This window comes from Pogona vitticeps, chromosome 3 (genome assembly GCF_051106095.1).
Source record: "Pogona vitticeps strain Pit_001003342236 chromosome 3, PviZW2.1, whole genome shotgun sequence".
NCBI lineage: Eukaryota > Metazoa > Chordata > Lepidosauria > Squamata > Agamidae > Pogona > Pogona vitticeps.
In genome coordinates, this window is record NC_135785.1 from 56,628,699 (window position 1) to 56,653,368 (window position 24,670).

Below are 24,670 nucleotides of genomic sequence, written 5' to 3' on the forward strand. Positions count from 1 at the left end.
GCCTACCTAAAATTCTTCCTGCAGCATCAAATCTGGCACCGGAGGCACCTTCATTTTATACACAAAATAGCTATGAAACTGTTGCCCTTTGTTCAAGAAAACTCTCAGCTGAAACGAGCCCAGCATAATTTTGTGACCTTCTGTATCCAAAACAGCCCTCTTCTTTATTCTCAGTCTCTCTATTTTATTTAAAGATCTCGCTGGTCAGACACTGGAGTCCTTTTAATTTCACTGGCATTGTACGCACTATCCACGGAGTAAACTAAGGGAATAAGTAATATCACTCTATATCCCAGAGAAAAAATAAAATTACTCCTAAGGATATAAAAACTTAGTACTAGAAGTAGTATAAATCATATCTGTATTAATTATATGTAGCTAACTTGATAGCTCACTGGCTTAAATATCTGGCTGTGGACCCAGAGGTTAGGAGTTTCATTCCCCACTATGCTCCTCGGAGAAGAGGCAGCCTATGCAGTCATAGGTAAGCTATACAGTCCCTAGATGTCACCAGAAGAAGGGAATGGTAAACCATTTCTGTGTATTGTTCATCTAAGAAGCCCTGGAAAGGGTCACTATTAAGTTGGAATCAATTCGATAGCAAGCTGTTATTATTATTATTGAGTACATGTAGAAGCTACCCCTAGCCACTTGAGATTCAGTAATGTGTACCAGCTGGCCATTAGAATATAAGCTAGATGTTGGAAAGAAATCTCTGGACATACTAATACTAATGACTCATATTCTCCCAGGATTATAGCAGCAGCAGCAATAACAGTTATTGGAGATCTTATCAGCCTAAGCTTTACCTAGATATTTCATACATTGCTTCCCTATCCATATTAAAGCTTCTCTCCCTGGACACAGCAGCTTCAAGAGCAACTTCCTTCAGGATTGCAGAATGGGGTGGGCAGAATTAACACCACTCCCTCAAATGCCTGCCCATATTCCCCCCAAAAAGCTGCTACTTGAACAACAAATATCAGGCAAGTTAAATGAATACATATGCATAACTCCGTACTGTCCCTACAAAACAACCATCTGAGTTAAATTTGGCTCAGATATAGTGATTGGCTGAAGACCATTCATGGATGAGCAAGGACTTGAACCTGGTTTCCCTAGTTCTAAGCTTACACTTTAACACCTGTACCACACTGTTTTCCCTAGGCAGTCAAGGATGGGCATGTGCCCCACTTGCAGCAAAGTCATAGCCCCTCCATAAACACAATAGTCCTCAGTGCATCCTTATTCATTTCTCTAACAAAAAAGGACTCTACAGTGTATTTGCTTTCCTTCCATCTCCAGGTTGAATACAAGATCAAAATCAGTGTAATCCTACTGACAAGTTTAAAAATCACACAAAAGAGGTATCATGAGAATAAACTGCACCAAACTGATGAAAAAAACTCTAATAAAACGTGAAAAAACAAATCCTAATTTCCAGCCTTTCTCCCCAGACTGCTAGCTCAGCCTCTTCAGATGGCTTTCCTAACCCCTCCCCACGTCCCTGGCCATTTGAAATCAACCCAACGTAGCAGATCCAGCTCCCACAGAAATGGGACTGAGCCAAGTCCAGCATGGGAAATAATGATGCAAGCTGACAATAAAACAGACACATGCGGCTCAGTGCTTTGCAGTGATCAAACACTCCGTTTGTGTCATAAACATATAAAACTTAACAGCTCACACCCCGTACTACTTGAAGAAAAACCACATGTGGGATAATATTCAACAATATGATAAAAATATTTAAAACCACAGAGACCGAACCTGTCAAAATCTTTACAGAAATATGCCAATAAAATAAAGAAAACAAAACAATGGTTCACAGACCAGAAATGTTCAATATTATTTATCTGGCGTATAACAATAGATAAAATAATACAACAATGAATGTAATAAACATGTAATAACCTGGCAATATGACATGGCAAATAAGCCCCGACAGTGCAACATTTCGAATAAGGCAGCAGGGCAGGAGGCTAAAATCCAAGTGAGGCTGCCTTCGAAGGCCCCTTGAAGGAGAAGTGTGTACAGCACTTAAAAATTGGGGGGGGGGAGAGAGAGCAGGTGCAGCTTGACCAGGAGCCAGTTCTGGAGATGATGTCACTGTTGACAAGGCCTATCTTGTTGAAGATTCTCTGGCCTCCTTCAGAGTGGCCGCCTGGAGGAGCATAGTCTGTGAGGATCTGGTGTTGTGGGAGGATGACCTTGGGAAAAGATGCTATGATCAGTAATGGGCTCCCAAACCAATCCCCAAAATGCTGATGCCAAAGAGTGCAGTAACTATAGGACCAATGCTCTAATTTCCCATGCAAGCCAAATGATGCCCAAGGTGTTGTAACAAGGCTTTTACCTTGAGTTGCCTGATGTTCAAACTGGATTCTGAAAAGAGAGAGGCACTCAAGATCATATTGCAAATATCCACTGGCTACTGGAGCACACAAAAAAAGTTCAGAAGAAGACCAGTGTATGCTTTATAGACTACAGCAAAGCATTTAACTATGTGTATCATGAGAAACAAGGGGTTTTTCTGAAAGAAACAGGAGTGCAGAACGTGATGGTCCTGATGCATAGCCTGTACTGTGGTAGTGAAGCTACCATTAGGACAGACTATAGTGAGACAGAATAGTTTCCTATAGGTAAAGGTGTCAGGCAAGGGTGCATTTTATCCTTTTACCTGCTCAGTCTGTATTCAGAACATGCCACACAGGAAGCGGGATAAGATTCAGATGAAAGAGAAGTGAACATAGGTGGAAGAAACACCAGTAATTTAAGATATGCAGATGACACCATCTTATTGGCAAAGTTCTGTGAAATGGGAAGGATTTAGCCAGTTTCCAAAGGCCTAGTGGAGTATCTGTGGCTTCACAGATGTTCGAGTGTTATAAAATTGAGGCTGAGCAAAGAAAGCCATTCCAACACATTTACTGTGAAGAGTTTTAAGGGAGCAGATGGGAGAGGAGAAGAGCAAGTAACAATCAAGACAAGAGCCAGTATATGTTTATGTGAGTTTAACACCACAAATGCTGCAGTTTTCCATCAAAAGTAGAAAGAGCAGTAATACCATAATTCTACACTAGAAAAGTGTCTTCACTCAGAAAATACTGTTTCACTAAGACTTAATTAAGACATCCCTGAAGAGTTTACTGTATTCTGAAACATGGTGGCCCTTTTGTCTGCTCTCCTAGATGTTAACCCTGTTCTTTAATTACCTACAATGTAGCAAGCAAGATAATAAATATACCTTGACTTACAGACTTTTTGACTTGAGAACTGCCTTCCAATACGGATTAAGTTCTCAAGTCAAGACCCCACTGTACTGTGTGTTGCTCTTTGGAGCCGACCAGCACACCAGTATCTATTGCTGAGTTTTTGAAGAGCTCTTAAATCATTGCATTTTTTGCATATATATTTCAGCAATGAGAAAAGTTGTCTTTTAAAACTGTAGTACCCCAGCAAACACAGCCACTGACTGTGCTAGGTGGGTTATTTTGGGAGTTACAGTCCAAAAAAGAGAGTCTTTCATACTTCTGGTAGATTTTTAGCAGAGATGAGAAATAACATTTTTGGACTGTGAACATCCCAGTTAGCAAGAACAATGGCCATGTTGGCTGGGATACTCTGGGCGCCGTGCTCCAAAAAAGTGACAACATTCATATCTGATTCTGAGTGACACTGTGATCTACCATGAACAGTGGAAAGGTGGGACTAAAATGTTTGAATGGCACATGTTCCAAGATACACATCTCTAATCCAAAAACATGGATGCCTCAATCAAAATTCTTTCAGAAATCCTGCAGTTCTCTGTGTGCCTATGTTCTTGAAGCCAACCCAGAGAACAAAAGATACCTTAAACTGCCTGTGGATGAAATGTTTGAAATAAAAGAGTGAGGATTTGGGCAGCGAGGAGAGTTTGGGGTCTTGCTGTGTTTTCAAGTGGGAATAGAGAAGGATACATGTTGCTCAGCAGATATGGTGCTGAGCTCTCCCTCCCCACGCACTTATCAATGGGACCTTTCAAGATGCCTTCTCCCTTGATTGGAGACATCATTTCCTGTCCAACACACTAAAGCCATTGATAACTTTAGCTTGATGCAAACTTTTCAAACCTAACAGGAAAGTCCAGGAGACTTACAAGAACACAGACAAGGGTGGGGGTGGGGTGGGGAAATAGCTGAGGTTCAACAGAAAAGAAAGGGCTTAGAAACAAGCAATCATCTGCAGAGCCCAATTCTTTGTTTAAAGTTGTTACCAACTCAGGAGTAAACTATATGCAGAGAAACCATGGCTCTAGTATTTCTCCTCCTAACTTCCACTAGCCACTTGATGTTACAAGTGTCAGAGCAATGAATATAATGAAGGAGTTCCTTTCCCTTATTTTATTCAAATACATATAACATGCCATGATTTGAAGGTCCTAAAACTGGTAAGAGAAAAGATAAGTGTTATCTGTGAAATATGTTAATTAGTGGAAATCTGTATAAACAAAAATAGTTGTAATAGCTCATTTTCTGACTTGGACACCTGGTTATAAGTGGACATCCCTCAATGGACTGCGAAAGACCCAGTCTTGGTCAATTTTAAAAAGCTGAGTCCTTATTAATTCACTCCTTCCAAACTAGTATAATGAACGGATCTGACAACGTGCCTTTGATGTGCTCATCCAGCTGTAGGAGCAAGTGGAAACCACTGAAGTTTGAATTTAGAATAGACAGCAGCCTTTTGCCACACGCCTCTGATAGAGATCAAAGCTTCCTCTGAACTGTAATCTCACCACACTGTATACTACCAGTATTCCATCCCTTTTTCTCATGAGTCACATCTTAGTTATTTCCTGTTTCCATAGAGAGAAATAGCTACAGGGTCCTGATTAGGACATATTGCCACTGATTTCACCGATGACAATTAGTTCCTTTAACACAAAATGCTGGAGCAGTTATGAACACAGATCTGTATCTGATGACAGGAGACTTCCCATGTCAGTTATTCCACCACTTGTCCTTTGTGAGGTGGCAGAGCTTGCAACAATATATGAAATGGGATCCAAGTATACATAGCTTCATGACAGGAAACACTTGCCTGAGCACTGCACATAAAGGATGGTCATATAAACATTATATGGACAGAAAAGGAAAAAAAACACAGAATAAGCCATGTTGGTCTAAACATGTTTGCAAAGTAAGAATAGAAGGAACTGGGTAATCACACCTTAGTGGCCAGCTGAGATTAGACAGGGATTGATAGAAGGTAAATTCGGATTTACTATAACAGACATCAAATAAAAATGAAATCAACATTATTATGGCACCATAAAGATGAATAGATTTATTGCACAGAGATCTTTTGTGGATTAAAATCCACTTCCACAGACACATGAACCATCATCACAGTTAGTCCACAAGTTTTAAATGAGTTGCAGAGTACAGGAAAGAAGGGTGGAGACCAAGGAAGATTTGGGGGGGAGGTAGCAATTACATTGGAAATTGACTTTCAGAGTGATAGTGACATTGTTAGCACAAGTAATGAATGAAGTACTGATTACACAGACATTGTGTTAATAAGTGATCAGCTTGTCTGTCAGTTGTACCAATGACAGGTTGCTGTCTTTGAAATGCAGATTAAGCTGTTTTCAGGATGCTATGCTGAGGTAAGAGTTATATCAACGAAAAGAACTTAATTGGCTAAAAGATGAGATAGAGGACATCAGCAGATGAACAAGTCAATGATCTGCTGATGGTGTGGGTGGCATTTTTGTTAGGATGCTGCTAAAGTAGATATGGGGACAGAGTCGGCATCTAGGTGTATAACAGGGTCTTGTTGCTGTTTCCATGTCTGCATGTTATATGACCTGTTGCGCACCAACAGTTTGGGGACTGGCTGTAAGCATCTGTAGCAAAAAAAGGCCAATCTCCAGGGCCTTTGAGAAGAAAAGAGTAATGTCCAGAAAGGGCTGCAGTTCACTAGTGATTCTGACTCAGTTGGGAGATGGGAGATGATGACCACTGGTGTTTTGTCATTTTCTCTTTTAAATCTGTCTTGCAGTGGGTTATTTTTGTATATTCATTTTGCCACTTTAACTGATTTCTTTCCCCCCTTTAACTGGGTATTCCAGGTTTAAGAAATGCACACTGTAAATCTACGCGTATTGAGTCTCTGTCTTGTTGATCTGAGCGGATGTGAGAATCCTGAAGGGCTTGGCTCTAAAGAACAGATTCTATGGTGTATTCAACATAGAATCTGGAGGAAAAAAATGTGAATTTGGTTCTGGTCCAGATCCCTGGGCTGACCATTTATGCCCAGACATCTACTGTTTTTGATTCTCAACATACAGTATAATCCCTCAGCCATTGTTTTTGTCAAGCTCTAGCTGAAGGGTTTCAGCATTCTAATAAAATAGTGATAGCGAACGCCTGATGTCTGCCCACCCACAGTTTGGGAGATACTGATTGCTCTAGGGAGTGCTCACTGGAAGGACAGATCCTGAAGCTGAGGCTCCAATAGTTTGGCCATCTCATGAGAAGAGAAGACTCCTTGGAAAAGACCTTGGGAAAGTGTGAAGGCAGGAGGAGAAGGGGACGACAGAGGATGAGATGGTTGGACAGTGTCATCGAAGCAACCAACATTTATTTATTTATTTATTTATTTATTTATTTATTTATTTATTTATTTATTTATTTATTTAGTTAGTTATTTATTTAATTAATTAATTAATTAATTAATTAATTAATTAATATCCCACCTATCTGGTCAATTACGACCACTCTAGGCGGCTCACAACATAAAATACACAGAAAAATACAAAAAAAAGTTATTACGTAATAAACAAATTCAACAAGATGGAAGGTGAACAATAAGAAAAAGAAGAAAGGAAAACATCAGGAATTAACTGGAGGGAAGGCCTGCCGAAACATTCACATTTTTAGTTGATTTTAAAAGATACCCAGCGAGGGGGCCTCACGAATCTCCGGAGGTAGGTTGTTCCAGAGGTGAGGAGCCACCTCCGAGAAGGCCCAGTTTCTTGTTTTTTCCTTCCGGGCCTTCCTCGGCTTTAGGCTCCTCAGCCTCACCTCCTGGCTCGCACGAGTGACATGGGTAGAACTTGGTGGGAGTAGGCGTTCCGCCAAGTATCAAGGTCCTAAACCGTTTAGGGCTTTGTACGTAAGCATCAAAACTTTGAAGTCAGCATGGAGACGAATGGGCAGCCAGTGCAGCGTGGCCAGAATAGGAGAAATATGATGGAATTTTCACGCTCCAGTAAGGAGTCTGGCTGCCGCATTGTGCACCACTTGGAGTTTCCGCGTCAACCTCAAAGGTAGCCCCACATAGATCGCATTGCAGTGGTCTAATCTGGAGATTACGAGTGCATGAACCAAGGTAGTGAGCACCCCCCGTATCGGGATAGGGTCGCAGCCGGGCTATCCACCAAAGATGAAAAAAGGTGGAACGGATCACCGATGCCACCTGAGTTTCCATGGTGAGCGTCAGGTCCAGATGGATCTCCAGGCTGGGGACCCCACTCTTTGCGGCAAGGGTGACCCCCCCCAATAAGAGAGAGTCACCCAAGCCACCAACAGTGGGGGCACCCACCCTCAGAACCTCCATCTTGTCTGGGTTCAGCCTCAGCCTATTTTCCTGCCTCCATTGCAGTACAGCCCCCAGACAACGCTGAAGGGACAGGACGGCATCTCCTGCAGTAGGTGGAAAGGAGATGTAGAGCTGGGTGTCATCAGTGTACTGATGACACGATGCCCCACACCCCCTGATGACCCCACCCAGTGGCCTCATATAGATATTAAACAGCATTGGGGAGATAATTGACCCCTGTAGAACCCCACAGTTGAGACTCCACGGGGCCGAGACACTCTCCTCAAGCTGTACTCTCTGGGGACGGTCCCCCAAGAAGGAACGGAGCCAGGCGAGCGCCAGGCCACCAATTCCCAACTCAGAGAGCCTCCCCAGGAGGATACCGTGGTTGACGGTATCGAAGGCAGCCGAGATGTCGAGAAGGACCAACAGAGATATTTTACCCCTGTTAGCCTCCCTCAACAGGTCATCGTGCAGGGCGGCCAATGCCGTTTCTGTACCATGGCACAGCCTTAAGCCCGACTGAAATGGATCCAGGGCATCTGTTTCATCCAGAAGGGCCTGAAGCTGGTCAGCCACCACCCTCTCCACCACTTTGCTAATGAAAGAAACATTGGCGACGGGCCTGTAATTGCCAATTTCGTCCGCCGCCAAATTAGGTTTCTTTCTTATGGGCCTAATGAGTGTCTCCTTGAGAGCAGGAGGAACCCTGCCCTCAAGGAAAGACCCATTAATAATTGCTGTGGCCCATTTGGTCATTGTAGGCCTAGCTGCTTTGATCAGCCAGGCTGGGCAAGGGTCAAGGGAGGAGGTGGTGGCACGGCAGCGATCAAGCACTTTGTCCACAGTATCCAGTGTCACAGGTTGAAAGCAATTGAGGATCACCGGACAAGGTGGTCCACTGAATTTAACCCAACTCCAGGAAGCAGTGGAAGACAGGAGGGCCTGGTGTGCTCTGGTCCATGGGGTCATGAAGAGTCGGACACGATTAAACAATTAAACAACAACTAGGGAGAATACTGCCACTGGCCTGAAGCTGATGAACTCAGGCTTTGAAGATTGTAGTGGAGGTTGTTAAGAAATCTGGTGCAGAGAGTTCAAGAAAGGGAAACTCTCCAAGAAGCTGGTAAAAGGGGATATCATCAGACATGGATGAAGTGTCAAAAGCATAGAAACACAATCAGGAAGCAAAACCCTAAGAGGGAAATTCCTAGCAATTGCCAAATGCAGACTCTGAACACCCTATTTTCAGGATGAAAGAGGAAACTGTACCACTAACAACCAGGAAAGACTATAGAGTAGCATAATGGCAAGACTTTCCTCAGTGAACAAACACCAAAATAACTGTTTCAAAAAGTTGCTTTATTAAATAATAATTTCCTTGAATCTCCTCGGTAGCAAAGCCACTGACTAGGGAATTCTAGGAGCTATACTTCAAAAATAACTTTTACAAACTCTGTTCAAGATGATATTCATTCCAACTTCTGAACATTTTGAACTTGGTTTCTGAAATACTGCAAAGTCTGCAACATCCTCTGAATATACTAGATTCAAGCCGTGTACTATGAAACCAAGATCATGAAGAATGTTTTTACAGAAGAAAAAAAAAAACAAATCAGATCATTACCTGGAGGTCAAAGAACTTGCTGTATCTCCGGTAGATTGTCTGGCAAGTTGAGTCTGACCAGGTTACTTTTATGATATATACCTATAAAGATAGAAAGAAATAATGTTATATTTATATGCCTTAATTTTATTAATGATTTATATTGCCATTTAAATACTGTTCTGGCATTGTAAAAAGAAGATTAGTATAAAAATATTCTTAATAAATAAACATATGATCATACTAACCAAAACATGTGTACATCCCGTCTGATAGGGTTTTCAAGGTGTATGAGATGTTCATGGGATGCTTTACCATTGCCAGGGCCATCCCTGCCTCCCAATCAAATTTCCAAGACTGAGCAAGGATTTGAACACAGGTCTCCTAAATCCTAGTGTGACAAACCCAGACCTACTGGGATATGTCACACAGTTACACTAAGCTGCCACCAACCATTCCCTATAAAAAGTCACACAGACCAGGGATGGATTTTTAAACAACAAAAGGAATAAGGTTTATTTTAAATACACACAGGGAAAAATAAGCAATCAGGTGAATAAAAATAAAGTAACGTGGCTTATTCTCACACACACAAGCATACAGTTTGGTTCACCTAGAACCTTTAACTTAAAGCACAGACCCTGAACCCATCAGTTCTGGCTAACCCACAGACCCCTGAACCTTTCAGGTTGGTACTCTGACACACAGTAGTACCCTGTCAGACACCCAGACTCCCACAACAGCTTCTTCTTCCCCAGCTGCTGCTTCGTCCCAACCCAGTGTCTCACAGTCTGTCTCAGCATCTCTCTTCACCACACAGGCATCACATATTTATACAGTACAGCCCCTCCTCCTGATGTCCCGCCTTCCACTCCCCATAGGATGGAACTTTCCCTCCAAACCCATGACAGACAGGTAACATCAGTGCTGTTATGTAACACCTCCCCTCTTTATAAGTTGTTTTGTAGGGGGAAAGCTAAAAGTGCTTTTCACCAAAAAACAACCTGTATAAAACATACAACAACAGTTATACATACCCTATAATACTTACATATACTTACACTCCAAGTTAAACATAGCAAATAGGCATTTCAAACATTTACCATATACAGTACATCAATTTACCTTTATTAATACCAACCAAATTCAAAACCAGGTACATTTTAACTTTTTGTTTTCATTATATACATATAGTCCATGTTCTTTCGCCGTCTTCAGTCTTCAGGTCTTCTTGATAAGGCGTCAGCAACACAGTTCACTGACCCTCTGACCACCTTCACTTCAAAGTCATAGTCCTGTAAGTTCAAAGCCCACCTCATAAGTTTGCTATTGTGGGTTTTCATTGTCTTTAACCATTGCAATGGTGAATGGTCAGTACACAGAACAAAATGTCTTCCCCAGATGTAAGGCTTGGCCTTCTGGATCGCGTAGACTATGGCCAAACACTCCTTCTCCACGGTTGCCAAATGTCTCTCACCTTTTTGAAGTTTCCTACTCAGGTAGGACACTGGATGCTGGTCACCATTCTCATCCTCCTGGCACAGAACTGCTCCTACCCCGCTGTTAGACGCATCGGTGTAGATGATGAACTCCCGGTCGAAGTCTGGAGCACGCAGGACAGGATAGTTGATTAACGCCTCCTTCAACCTCTGGAACGCCGCCTCACAGTCGCTGGTCCACGGGATGCGGTCATCAGTCTTCTTCCTCGTCAGATCGGTCAGCGGAGCCGCAATCTCGCTAAACCTCGGGATGAACTTTCTGTAGTAGCCCACCAACCCAAGAAATGATTTGACCTTTTTCTTGGTGTTGGGTCTAGGCCAATCACGAACCGCTTCTATTTTGGCCTCCAGGGGTTTTATCATTCCTCCCCCTACCTTGTGACCCAAGTATTTTCTTTCTGGGATACCCAGCTGCAGTTTGCTCTCTCTGCAGGGCCCAGGCCACAGCACTTCCTCCCCTGGGTCAAAGTGCCTCTCCCTGCCTTGCTGGTCATCCCAAGCTTTCTTTCTGACCTTTTGAGCTTGCAGGGTCTCTGCTGCTAGCTCTAGGTTTCTCTTTAGGTCCTTCCTTAAAGAGTCTCTATATGTCACAACGTCTTGTGGGTCACCCTGGGCGATCTGCCCCCAACCCTGCTCGATCAAATCAAGGGGCCCCTTCACCCCTTTCCCAAATAAAAGTTCAAATGGACTGAACCCGGTACTGGCTTGTGGCACTGATTGATAAGCAACCAAAAGGGATTGCAGCTTCTGGTCCCAATTGTTTGGATTCTCTGCCAAGTAAGCCCTAATCATGCGCATTAGAGTCCCATTGAACTTCTCAGTTACCCCATCACTTTCAGGATGATAGGCAGTGGCTTCCCTGTGCTTAATTCCACAGATCTGCCATAAGCGTTTCATGAGCTTTGATGTGAACGATGCTCCCAAATCTGTGATTATCTCTGAGGCAAATCCCATCCTGGACATATACCCCACCAAAGCATCGGCCACTGTGTTAGTTTCAATGTTAGTCAGGGGTATGGCTTCAGGATACCTTGTGGCATGGTCCACAATTGTTAGGATGAACCTGTTCCCCCTCTTTGTGGCCTTGGGCAAAGGTCCCACTATATCCACCCCTATGCATTTGAACGGAGTGTCAATCACAGGCAAAGGGCACAACTTTGCTTTGGTCCTGTCGCGGTTATTCCCCTGCCTTTGACACACATCACATTGTTTACAGAACTCCCTGATCTGCTTCCCTATGTCAGGCCAGTAGAAATTCTGTGTGATTCTCTGCTGTGTCTTGTTCACTCCTAAGTGCGCAGCAAACATGTCAGAGTGACCCCTTTGTAAGATCATAGGGCGATACTTTTCAGGTACCACCAGCTGACTTCTGATCCCATCTCCCCCTTTTGAGATATTCCTCAGGGTTTCTCTATATAAAATCCCCTTTTTCTCCAGAAATCTCACTGGGGTTTCAGGTGTTAGCTGGGCGTCAGTCACCTGTTCAAAACACTTTTGGAGAGTGGCGTCTGCCTTTTGCTCCTGTCCAAATCTGCTGTCTGTGGTTAAGGTTTCCACCACAGCTTCTGAACTCCCCTCTGCTTCAGTCTCTGGCTCATCATTACCCCCCTGAACTGTCCCTGTGGTGGCTTGTGAGCGTGTAATCACTAGCACCCGTTTCACATGTTCAGCCAGGTCATTTCCCACGAGCACGGCTGCTGGTAGAGTCGATGAAATCGCTATCCGCCAATCTCCCCTCCAGCCTTGAAAGTTGACAGGTACCTCTGCTACTGGCAGAGAGATTATCTGCCCCTCAATCCCTGCCACCTTCATGCTCTCATTTGGGATTATAAACTCCCTAGGGATGATATCTGGATGGCACAGGGTTACCTGGGAACAAGTGTCCCGCAGTCCCCTATACTGACGGTCAAGTATTCCTACGTCCACCCCTGCTGTCTCAAACAACTGAGAATCTGTTTTTATCAGCAAGCAGCGCTTTACCTCCATAAGAGGACCATTTTCCTCAGCCTGATCAGCATAGGTAGCTGTTCCAGACTGAGTAGTCATGGCAACAGGCTCCCTCTGTGACAATGAGCTTTGCTCTTTCTGGACACAGAACACAGCTTTTGGCTTGGTCCCACTAGAATTCTGAGGCACCATTCCTTTTAGCTGCTTTAATTTCTCACACTCTGAGATTAGATGACCCTTTCCCTGACAGAAATAGCATTTTCTGGTATATTTTGATTCTCTCTCATCTTGTTTTGGTTTTCCCTCCAAAATCTGAGGTCTTGGTTTCATGTCTGAGGGCTTCCCTTCACCATGGGCCCCTCCCCCTTGCTGGCTTTTCCCTGGTCCCTGAGAGTACTTGCTGTAGGTTTCTTTGGGTTTACCTACAGATTTCCCCTCACCCAAGGGCTTTCTTATTTGGGAGATAAAATCTGCGATCTCTGCGGCTGCTGCCACAGATTTCGGTTTCCTTTCCCTCACCTGGAATTTCAATTCCCCCTGCAGGACTGAATAGAACTGTTCCAGGGCTATCAAGTCTTTAAGCTGCTCATAGGTCTCTATTCCCTCCTGCGATAGCCATTTCTCAAGCAGCCTCACCAATTGGGCCCCCACTTGGGTAAAAGTCTGTTCTGGTTTTTTAGTGAGGGACCTGAACCTTTGTCTCAGCTGCTCTGCATTTATCCCATGTCTTGCAAACACCAGTTTTTTAAACTCTGCAAAATCTTTCATCAATTCCTCAGGCATCTCGGCATAAACCTCAGCCAGGCTACCACTGATTAAAGATCGCATGATGGTCATCTTCTCAGTTTCCCTCACTGAGAAGTCCACAAACGCTCTTTCCACTAAGGAAAAGAACACCTCAGGACAATCTCCCTTGTGGTACACAGGGAATTTCTTCAGGTCAGCCTTAGACAGTTGGCCTCCCTCAGAATCCCTATTATTATTATTGTTCTGGTTCATCAGTTCCAGTTTTCTTAATTCAAACGCCATTCTCTCTCTCTCCATTCTTTCTTCCCTCTCCATTCTCGCTCTCTCTAACCTTTCCTCCATTTCCCTCACCCTCAGTTCATGCTGTTGGGCTAGGAGTATTTTCCTGAGTTCTGGGTCCTGCTCTCCTGTGCTGTCACCTTGCACTGAGCCAAATTCCTCCTCAGAACCTTGGTCAATCTGGGGGTCTTTCACTTCACTCATTTCTGCTACTTGGCTCCGAGTCAAGGGCATAACCCCCCCCTCAGAACAGGCTGCTTTAAAAAGTCAAGCCTCAAAATAAAACGACCACTTTTTTTCCTTTTTGCCTCAGAACCAGCTCTCCCTAGAGATTGCTGCTGTTCTTCAGCACTAAATTTGCAACAGTATCGAGTCAGAGCCTACCCCCCTCTGCTGGGCCTCTCAGCTGGCAAGCTAGCTCGCTGTTGCTACGCAGTTTTGCCTCAGCGTTTTCCCGCCAAAATCAGGCTGCCTCAGAGCACCTTAATCTAAGTCTCCCCAGTTGGCACGTTCTTCTACTAGTGCACCTCCCCGTGAGGTACACCTAGAAGATTACCTACGCGCCTCAGACTGTCCCTGACTAGACCCCCCTTGCTCTGGGCACACTTGCCAAGGCTTTGCTGGACCGCTGGACAACTGGACCAGTCGTATCCCACACGCTGGACACCAATCAATGTGACAAACCCAGACCTACTGGGATATGTCACACAGTTACACTAAGCTGCCACCAACCATTCCCTATAAAAAGTCACACAGACCAGGGATGGATTTTTAAACAACAAAAGGAATAAGGTTTATTTTAAATACACACAGGGAAAAATAAGCAATCAGGTGAATAAAAATAAAGTAACGTGGCTTATTCTCACACACACAAGCATACAGTTTGGTTCACCTAGAACCTTTAACTTAAAGCACAGACCCTGAACCCATCAGTTCTGGCTAACCCACAGACCCCTGAACCTTTCAGGTTGGTACTCTGACACACAGTAGTACCCTGTCAGACACCCAGACTCCCACAACAGCTTCTTCTTCCCCAGCTGCTGCTTCGTCCCAACCCAGTGTCTCACAGTCTGTCTCAGCATCTCTCTTCACCACACAGGCATCACATATTTATACAGTACAGCCCCTCCTCCTGATGTCCCGCCTTCCACTCCCCATAGGATGGAACTTTCCCTCCAAACCCATGACAGACAGGTAACATCAGTGCTGTTATGTAACACCTAGTCTACCAGTCTATCCACCACACCACATTGGATCTTGAAATCTGGAGTCCTGGTTCTGACTCAGTGACTTTAAAGGCAAAGCTATAGAGAAATACAGTTTTAAACTTCAGGAAAATTCATCTTATTCATAGCAAATTTAAGTTACCCATTTCTGCCTTTTCTCTTTTTTTAGAATCCAGGTGACAATGAAATTGCTACAATATTTCAAATGTGGTCCTCTATTCATGCACAATTTTACTTTCAGACCTTTCCAAGTAATTTCTAATAATAAACTTGAGCTTTTCTTTGCCAAAAAGAAACTGAGTTGATGACTTTGAGGAATCTTCATCTTTGATCGCTAGATGTCTTGTTTTGCATGATAGAAGTAATTCAGATTCTATCAGTTAATAAGTGAATTATGGCACGGTGGACTCATGATAAAATTGGCAGCTTGCTATGGAAAAGTACATGTTTGTTTGTTTGTTTGTTTCTTTCTTTCTTTGTTTGTTTGTTTGTTTTGCCTAACCAGACAAAGCTGCACATGTGCTGGGTGGAAAAGGTATGTGTGTACATAACCAGCACGTTTCCCACCTAGCACATGGGCAGCTCCAGAAAACAAATATCTTAAAGCCATTTGTTTACACATCCCTGTTTGGAGGCCCCCAATCACACATCCATGGTATAGTTATATATTTGTAAATGCAAATGATCTTCATGAGAGTCTCAACAGCGAGCCATGAACAGAGTCCAAAAATGCAGGCACCTGGATCTATTCATATGAACAATCATGTGTTTTGTAAAGCTAATGGCTCTTTGTTGCCCATTTCAGACCAAAACAGTATTTTATATTACAGAAGAGAGATCTGTGAACAATAGACTGTTCCTGGAAGGATCCATTTTTCTTACAGCTATCCTGAAGGATGTAGCTGTTCTCAAGGGATCTATGAAGCCTGGGAAGAGTTGCAGATGATTTCATAGACTCTGCTGCTCAGTACATCCTGGGGCTTTGACCCTGCAAGTGTTGGCTCCACTACTTGACTGAATTAATTCCTAATGTTTACAGTCGTCATGTTAAGAACTACCTCACACAAGCATTTTTCTCACTCAGCATTATATGATTGAATCTTCTCTTTGGGATTAAGAAATAGGGATATGATTCCAACAGTAGCCCATGTGGCAGCTATATTTTCAGGGCTGGTGTCATATCAAATAAATCATGGTTTATTTATCACGTGTCTCTACTGTATTTCATTCCCAATTCTCTAGAATAACAGCTTTTTAAAAAAAATTATAAGAGAATTATTTTATTTTTAGATATTAACTGGTTACATTCCTTTTTGGCCTTTCCTCCAAAAAGCTCAGGGTCTTATAAGGTGGCACTACTTTTCCATAGACTGTCTTCACTACAACCCTGTAAGGTAAACCAGAGTGAGTGTCAGTTAAGTTGCCCAGGGTTAGCCAGTATGTATCATGACTGAGTGAGGGCTAGGACAGTGATCTATATATACAGTATGTTAAAAGGAAAAAAAAACATGAAAAAAAATTTCACACCCTTTATCAGAACTGGGCGCTGAGAGGATGTGAGAGACCATGCTATGTATTCTTTATTAACAAGCATTCATCACATGGTCTCTGATGTCCTCTAGTGGCCATTTCTGGTAATACATGTGAAAATATGTGATTTTTTGGATTTTTTTTTCTTTTAATATTTTCAGACCATGGATAAGTGAATCAGTCAATACTGATCCCGTGGATGAGTGGGTCCTACTGTACACTATAAAGATCAGTTGGACTAAGCATGGCCAGTGTAATAGAAAACTGACCAGCTGCTGCATTCTTCCTTCCTTCCTAGAGGTAACAAAGAATAAAGGTCTGGAAAGAGGAAATCAAAGAGGCTGGGGTGTGGGGGAAAAGGCTTCATCTCTTATCTCCAAGTGCTGCCTAGCAGCAAAAAGCACCCATCTCCACAGATGTCAATGCCAGGCAGTCTTTCCAAGATTAAGAGGGGATAAGGAATGTTCACCCTCCCACCCTACATACCCAGCTGCGTCTCCATGCTCTGAGTCAAAGCAATTCCTTTCAGGCTATTAAAGATAAAGGCAACACACTCTTGTGTGCAGCTGTAGGAAAGAGGGGAGACCCCCAAGAGTGATTCCTTCCCTTCTGTCTCTTTGTGCTTCACTCCAATTATAAGAAGAATGAGGGAAATCTTTCCTAATTCAATATATGGCAGCAGTCTTCTAGTTTCTGTAGCAGTCAAGTCAATTACAATTCTAACAGCAGACAGGAAGAATGGCAATTTCCCTCTCCCTTTCCCCTACTACATCATGAAATTTTTGTTCATCTCCTCATTCTCTAGTAGAATTGACAACCTCTGCTTCCCAACACCAATATTCACCAGTCTTCCATATGCAGCAGACTAGTGGCATGTGCTTTTATTATTAAAATGGTGGTTGCCTTAATTATGCAAGTTTATAAATATGTCAACTCAACTTGCGAGTAACTAGTTACAAATAAGAAGTCACTTGAGATTATTTTCCTTTCCAATGATGAAGGTATAACATCACAACTACAACTTCAGAAATAATGTTTTTTGCAATGTAATGACAAACTCTTAACGTTCCTTTTGTAGTTACAGGAAAGTGGTCTCACTAAAAGGAAGGGGAGGGGAATTGCACAGTTCAAGCACTGTTTCCTGCTGCTGTCTCCTGCTCTTTTGTGGGTTGAGGCACCAAAGGGGTGTACAGAGGAGAGTGTTTTTTTCCACATGCCAACAGCTTTGTAGAAAACCAGAGTTACTTTTCAAAAATTCTGGCAGTAATTTCTCTAGGATATAGCTTGGAACTGAAAGTGTAGCCATATTTTTTTTCTTTATCAGTCAAGTCAATTATAATTCTAGTTATAGACGGAGGCTGGCAATCTCCCACCTCCTATCCCAGTCATGAAATCTAATGTTCTAAACCAGTGGTTTTTAACCTTGGGTTACTCAGGTGTTTTTGGACTGCAACTCCCAGAAGCCTTCACCACCAGCTGTGCTGGCTCGGATTTCTGGGAGTTGCAGTTCAAAAACACCTGAGTAATGCAAGGTTCAGAACCACTGTTATAAACAACAACTCTTAAACAGCTTGGCTGTTTTGTACCTAAATACAGTAGATGCAGAACTCATCTGTTATCTAAGAGCCACTGAAGAGCCACTGTCAGTCTCTGACAATAATATTAAGCTAGATGGACTACTGGTCTGATTCCGTATAAAACACCTTCCTATAACCCAAGGACAATTATTCTATTTAGGACCTAGGTCTGTAGAATGTAAATCAGCAGAAGCTGGAGTCTGAAGTGCATCATGCAAAGCGCAATGATTCAGTGATTAGACAACAACATACTATCACATTTATACCAGGCCTAGTCAAGCAAGACATTTCATTCACAGATTAATGTTGAATATTCTTTCTTCTTGCATCTGAAGAGTATTCCAAAGTTTAGAGAGAGTTCTTAGTTGCTTGCTAGGCTATGACCTACCTCTGAAGCAACGACCTCTCTAGTTCTAAAAGCCAGTGTGGTACAGTTCCTTCACTGGGAGAAAGACAGCATAAAATGAAATAAATAATAGGTGGTTAGTGTGTCCAACTATGACACAGGAGCCTTGTGTAGCCAAATCTCCATTTGGCTACGCAATTCACTAGGTGAAACCTCAAACCACTCATAGGGTCAAATCTTGTTCACAGCACAAACAGGTGTAAAGTTACACCAATGTAAATGTACCAGGTGTTATGCCCAGCAATAAGAAACTACATAATTCAGTAGCACAGCTGGCCATACATCCCCAGTGCAACCAATTGCACAATAAATAATGATTCATTATAATCACCACCATCATCTTAGAACTGCAGAGCTGGAAGGGACCCTATGGATCCTCAAGTGCCAAGCCTTGTCAAGGAGGCACAGTGTGGAATCGAACTCCCAATCTGTGAATCTAGGCCAGTGCCTAAACCATTGCATCCGTCCAAGTACTTAATGGATACCACTTCTGTCTTGGTGCTACCATAGTTACTGTGGGTGCAACCCTCAGTTGCACGCATGTAGTTCCACAATAGAATTTACCTACAGTCTCTTACCATGGCTTCCCTTATGGGACTGTTGGGATGATAAAGTGTGTGTATGGGGCGAGGGGGGAGAATCATACAGTATACATGAGTACATGTTTACTGTTGCAAAAGGTGAGAGGTAAATGCAACAAACAAATAGTTCTGGTGATAGACATGTTTGGGAATTTTAGTGCCACATTTCCTAATTATTATTGTCTTTACATTTTCAAGAGAGGAGCTTGACCAGAACCATCTACACCTTATCTGTCAATGTAAAGGAAAATACACCAGGAATCTCAAGCTGCTTCCTGAATTTATTCCTCTTACACATCAGCTTAAAATCTCTATCTGGAGCTAGGGAAACTGGCTGGTGGAAATGCAATTAATGGTACTACAGAGTTTACACACTGAGCATATAAGATAAGAAAAAATAAGGCTTAGAATCCGTTGTTGAGGCAAAATTTAGCTGCCAAGTGCCAGTATGAAAGGAAGGAACTCAATGCTTTTAACTTTGCTAATTAGAAATGCGATTCTTTAGTTGAAACATTATTTTGCTTTTAAAATACCACTACGGTAGAACCAGAATCAAAGACTATAAAGCTACTGTCGGCACCAAGGGTCCCACCCACCAAAAGCATCACGTTTCCAAGCTGTCCAGGGAATGTAATTGAAGGGCAAGATATGCATATACTGTATAAACAGAGAGAAGAGCAATTTTACAACCTAGATTATTTCAAGACTGAAGAACCATGCAGTACATTGTTTGCAAATGAGGTTTGGCTTTACCATAGTTTAGACTGTAAAACTGCTTTGCCTCTATTTATTTATTTGTACCATGCCCTTCAATAAAAGTCCCAGGCAGATGGGAAGCGCAAGGCACTACTCTATCACTACAGATTCAGCAAGTGGAACTGGCAAAAATAGAAGCAGCTTTCTGGTTTTTTGATGCAGCACTAGAAAGTGATGGACATATTATTTTCACAATGTTATATATGGTTTCAGGTGTAATATATGATTTATTGCAGTTTTTGGAGAGCACCCACAAAGCAGCCACAAGGATTCATGGCATGGTGTCTTATGTTGCACCATAATGATGGAGAAAGAAAACCGTATCCAGTTGGAGAAGGGGCTAGTTTATCTCCCTATCTGTTTAATCTGTCTACTGAACATATTATATGGGAAGCTGGACTAAATTCAGAGGAAGGACACGTGAATGTTGGCAATGAATTGTTAAATGTTTTAGGACCACTGTATTAATTGGATTAGTACCCCCAGTTTCACTTATCTACTACCTGAAAATATTAAATAACATCCCTGCCCAGAAATATGTTTCAAAATGTATTATTAAAACTGGCCACTAGAGGGAACCAGAGACTACGCTATATATCGGGTTTGCTATAATCGTGGTTTCTGGCATCTCCAGGGGTGTGTGGAACTGATCCCCTCTGGATACCACAATCCTACTATACCTTGGTTCAAAGGTTACCAAAAAAGCCAAAAAATTAAAAGGATATTAAGATTTGGAAGATTTGTAAAGGAACTAGAAAAGATCCTTGAGTGTAAGGGTGTGTTACTGGGGATCACAGTTAAAGTCATATTATGGTATTCTCAGTTACTATGCATGGATGTGAAACTTGGAACATAAAAAAAACACTAATGGGGGCAAGTGGGCTGATTTTAAGTGTGGTTTTCGGAGTCAAGCCTTACAGGTATCTCACACTGCTAAAAACAAACAAACCCAGAAACAACATAGTTCTAGATCAGATTAAGCCTAAAATCTAATTAGAAGCCAAACTGGTTGAACTGAAGCTGGTACATTTTAAGAAGTCAAGAATCACTGGAAAAGACAATCATGCTAGGAAAACTTGAAGGCAGAAATAAAAGAAGCCATAACATGGAAGAGGCTGAATTAACATAGAAAGCAATGAGCTTTAGCTGGCAAGACCTGTGCATGGCTGTTTATAATAACACCATTTGGAATGTATTCAGTTGCCATGAGTTGCAAACAATGGCATGGAATATATACAAGCATGTATATATTCAGCAAAAGATGCTAAGAAAAGTCTGAAAATCCTTGTATGATACATCAAATACAGTAAAGATTTTACTACCACACAATGCTATACTTTCCTCCTTGCCATCTAACAAAGGGGAAGACAAATAAAACATCCTATGCTGGGACACAAGACATCCATTTACATCGCTGCTGGTTGAGAGTTTTATTATCAAAAACTTTCTTTTCTCTGGAAAAGATCCAGCTATCTTTGACACAGATTTAAATGCTAATATGACATCATGTCCTGATCTTGACCTCTGCTCTTTTGAGGAGGTTATTTCATCTTTGGCATTAGAAAGGAAGCACTGCATTAATAGGTGTTACTCATTTGCTATTGCAAAGGTACCTCAAATCTCAGTTCCTCCTTTAATGGCGTCCGAAATAATAGTCAGAACTGGTAAACTGAAGGTCAATATATTCTTTTCTGTCGAGTGCTTGCCCTACCTAAGCAGCTATTCCTTTCTTATAGTAAGCTGCCTCTTTATATGACAAATTGCACTCTTAAGTACACACTGCATATTCCAATGTGTAAAAATAGGAACCAAGTGGTTTTCCACTGCCTCCTATCCATGCTTTCCCGGCTTGCTCTGCAGGATGTGTCACAAACTTGTGTTACTGACAGAGCTATCCCATTTTCCACAAAGGAGGAACTGCTCGAGTTCTTTGGCATCACATGTAATGACATAAGCAACACATTCATTAAAAGATCTTGGAGCCGGAAAAAGTCTGTAACATGCTAATGAACGCTTTTTATTGCCTGTGTTCTCTTTGGTTTACCTTGGCTTCCCCTATGGCTGTTCTTAGGAGCCTACTCTCACTAAGTCCCCAAGGTTCAATGGCACGAGTCATCCCCAGTTGGAGACATTCAATCCTTCTTAGGCCTTTCCTCACTTAACTTTGCTCTTCCTTGATTCTCCAGTTGCCTACATGTTTTGGACCTCTTCCTCCTCTGCTTCTTCATTCATCTACCCCTACTCTGCCCTTGCCCTTGCTCCTTCTCTCTCGCTCTTTCACCTCCCCTAGTTCCAGGATGGGGTCACGAAGAATCGGACATGACTTAACGACTAAACAACAAAAGTTCCAGGATCCTGGTGCATCACACACTCCTGCTCACATCTGAGCCCTGACACTTCCATACCTGAGAGTTTTCAGACTACGCAAATGGTTCTGTAATAAGACAGTCACATCTGCTTTTGTTAGCTGGTTGCAATTACAGCTGCAGCCATGAGGGTCAGGGATGTATGAGCAAGTCTGGAGACTTGCCATGACTTGAAAAATGAACCATTTTACCAGTCCTAAAGGTAATTCTATAGGTTTATAAAGATGGAAGGCAACTTGAAGAATATGAAGATACATTATTAAACTGCTCTTGCTCATAAATCAGTGACCAGGATTACCAATTGTACAAGCAATTGATTATGGATAGAACATTAGCAGAACGAAATACTGGCTTGTTCTAAATACATTCAGAAGAACATAATTAAGTCTGCTCTGCAGAATAAGCGTTTTAATGCTCACAGTGGAACTAAAAGATTAAGTAGAATAGTAGAGCTACAAAATTACCACAGTAGAATTTTCACACGAGAAACAAGTGATTATCTTGTGATAATCCGTTTACCATTACTGTATAGCTGTGACTGGAGAAGAAAAGAAAGAATTGCTTTTAATTAAGGCAAGATCTTGAGATCTAACAAAGACTAATATTTCTGCCCAGAGAACAGTTTCCTGCCATTTAATCACGATGAGGCAAGAACTCAACACCCTGAATAGGACACTGGAAACATACATCATTTTAAAGGCCATCTTGTGTCTATTTTCTTACTAAAGTATTTCCTGTGTGGTCTTGGGCAAGCTTCATAGTCCCAGAGCTACCCCAGAAGAAGGGAACAGTGATCCTTTTCTGAATACTTTAAACCTAGAATGCCCTGGAAGAGGTTGCCCATAGGTTGGAATTGACTTGACAAGATGTGATTATTATGAATAACTGGGAGACCAGAAGCGTTCTAACTAGCACTGATACTCTCATCCTACAAAGAGAGCAAATCACTTCCAGAATGAACAGGGCCACAGGACAAGAGCTACAGGCATTTTTACCTTATAGGTAGTATATGAATAAAGACTGCTAGGAAAAGCAAAAGACCGAGAGACCAACGCTCACTATTATTTCTAATCTTTCTTTATGCAGAGGAACTGAGACCCTGCTCTCCCAGAAACATCTGTACCTCACAAAGTTGTTGTTGGCTAAAGTGACTAAAGTGGTGTACACTGCTTTGAACTCTAACAATAAAAATATATGTTTTGTTCTGTTCTGATATTTACTGCTGTTGTGAACAGTCATATTGCCTATTTTGAAGACACTGAAGCTTCAGTGTAAAGGTCACAGGCTATATTTCTTGCATTTAATTTCCATTTTAGCTGTTTACAAGTCTCTCTTCCCAACACAGAGATACAATATACAGTACCTGTCAACAAATGATAGTGTTTCATATATCTCATGAGGCAGGTTCGAGCTCATAAAAGCTTCTGCTGTAATAAATATATGAGGACTGTAGGTACCACATGAATGCAATTTTGTCATATGAATGAAACTACTCCTTTGGAATGCATTATTATTATCCAACTAATGTTATTTCACCAAAGCCCCACTCTTCTGCTCAGTTTTCTGTGACCAGCTGTAATGCAACTGAGAAACTTTCAGCAACCCACAGGACTCTCAAAGAAAAGATGCACTTATCTAATCTCAAAAGAAAACCAAAGATGCAGTGGGAATTAATGGAAGGAAACAGTCAACAGGCCATAATTTGGAATACCAACTTGGTCCATGCAGGGCAGGAGAAAGGCTTCAGTCTTGCAGGGAATAGCCTCATTAAGTTCTGCCTGCATGCTTATTCTACTTGCTTGCTGTCTCCATACTTCTTCCAAGATCACTTACGTAGTTCTCCTAAGCATTCCCCAACATTTGCTTGTGTTTGTGTGTGTGAGAGAGCGAGCAAGCGAGCTATATTCCACCTAGATACAGACACATAGGATGAAGATGATGTATTGTCAAGTCAGAACTATCTTAGAGTGACGCTAATAGAGCTTTCAAAATACGTGAGATATTCAAGAGGTATTTTACTAGTTCCACACCCTCAGTTAGCTTCCATGACTGAGCAGGGATTCAAACCCAGACCTCCTGCGTCCTAGTCCACAACTTTATCCGATACTCCACACTGGGCATCCATAGAGGCATACACAGATGTTACACACAGAATCACAATAAGAGCAACCTGATTTTTTGACAAGTGATTAGGGAATATATGTGGGCTGAAATGAATCCTTACCTATGAGTGATTATGAAGTAACAGATACCCTTAGGTTCAAAGCAATTCTGCAGAGGGCCTGGATTTCACAATGCTTAGGCTACTAGTTTTAGCACAGCTATTTATACTTTACAAAAAGTCCCAAAGATCGAGCGTTCAGTTCAGAAAAAGACTATGAGCCAGTGATACAACATGTAAGTTTGCACACATAAGTTATCAGATTCAAGAAAAGAATGAACTCTCTGGTGATATGTAAGGTGTGGCTGACCCAAGACATGCTTTGGCTCTAGCATGAAGACAGCAAAGTACCCCCTCTGCAGTGCACATCTAGAAGCAGAATAAACAGACAGCTCTGTCCTA

The 24,670-nt window shown here is 42.2% G+C and overlaps 1 protein-coding gene across 5 annotated transcripts in view; it reads right to left on the minus strand.

The window, feature by feature from the left end:
• SH3PXD2A (SH3 and PX domains 2A) overlaps positions 1-24,670 on the minus strand; it is a 338,938-nt gene that overhangs the window by 279,584 nt on the left and 34,684 nt on the right. For all 5 annotated transcript variants that reach the window (XM_020788969.3, XM_078389476.1, XM_020788973.3 and 2 more), the window contains exon 2: positions 9,215-9,295. In XM_020788969.3, coding sequence (XP_020644628.3) covers positions 9,215-9,295 — 81 coding nt within the window. The remainder of the gene's footprint in view (positions 1-9,214; positions 9,296-24,670) is intronic.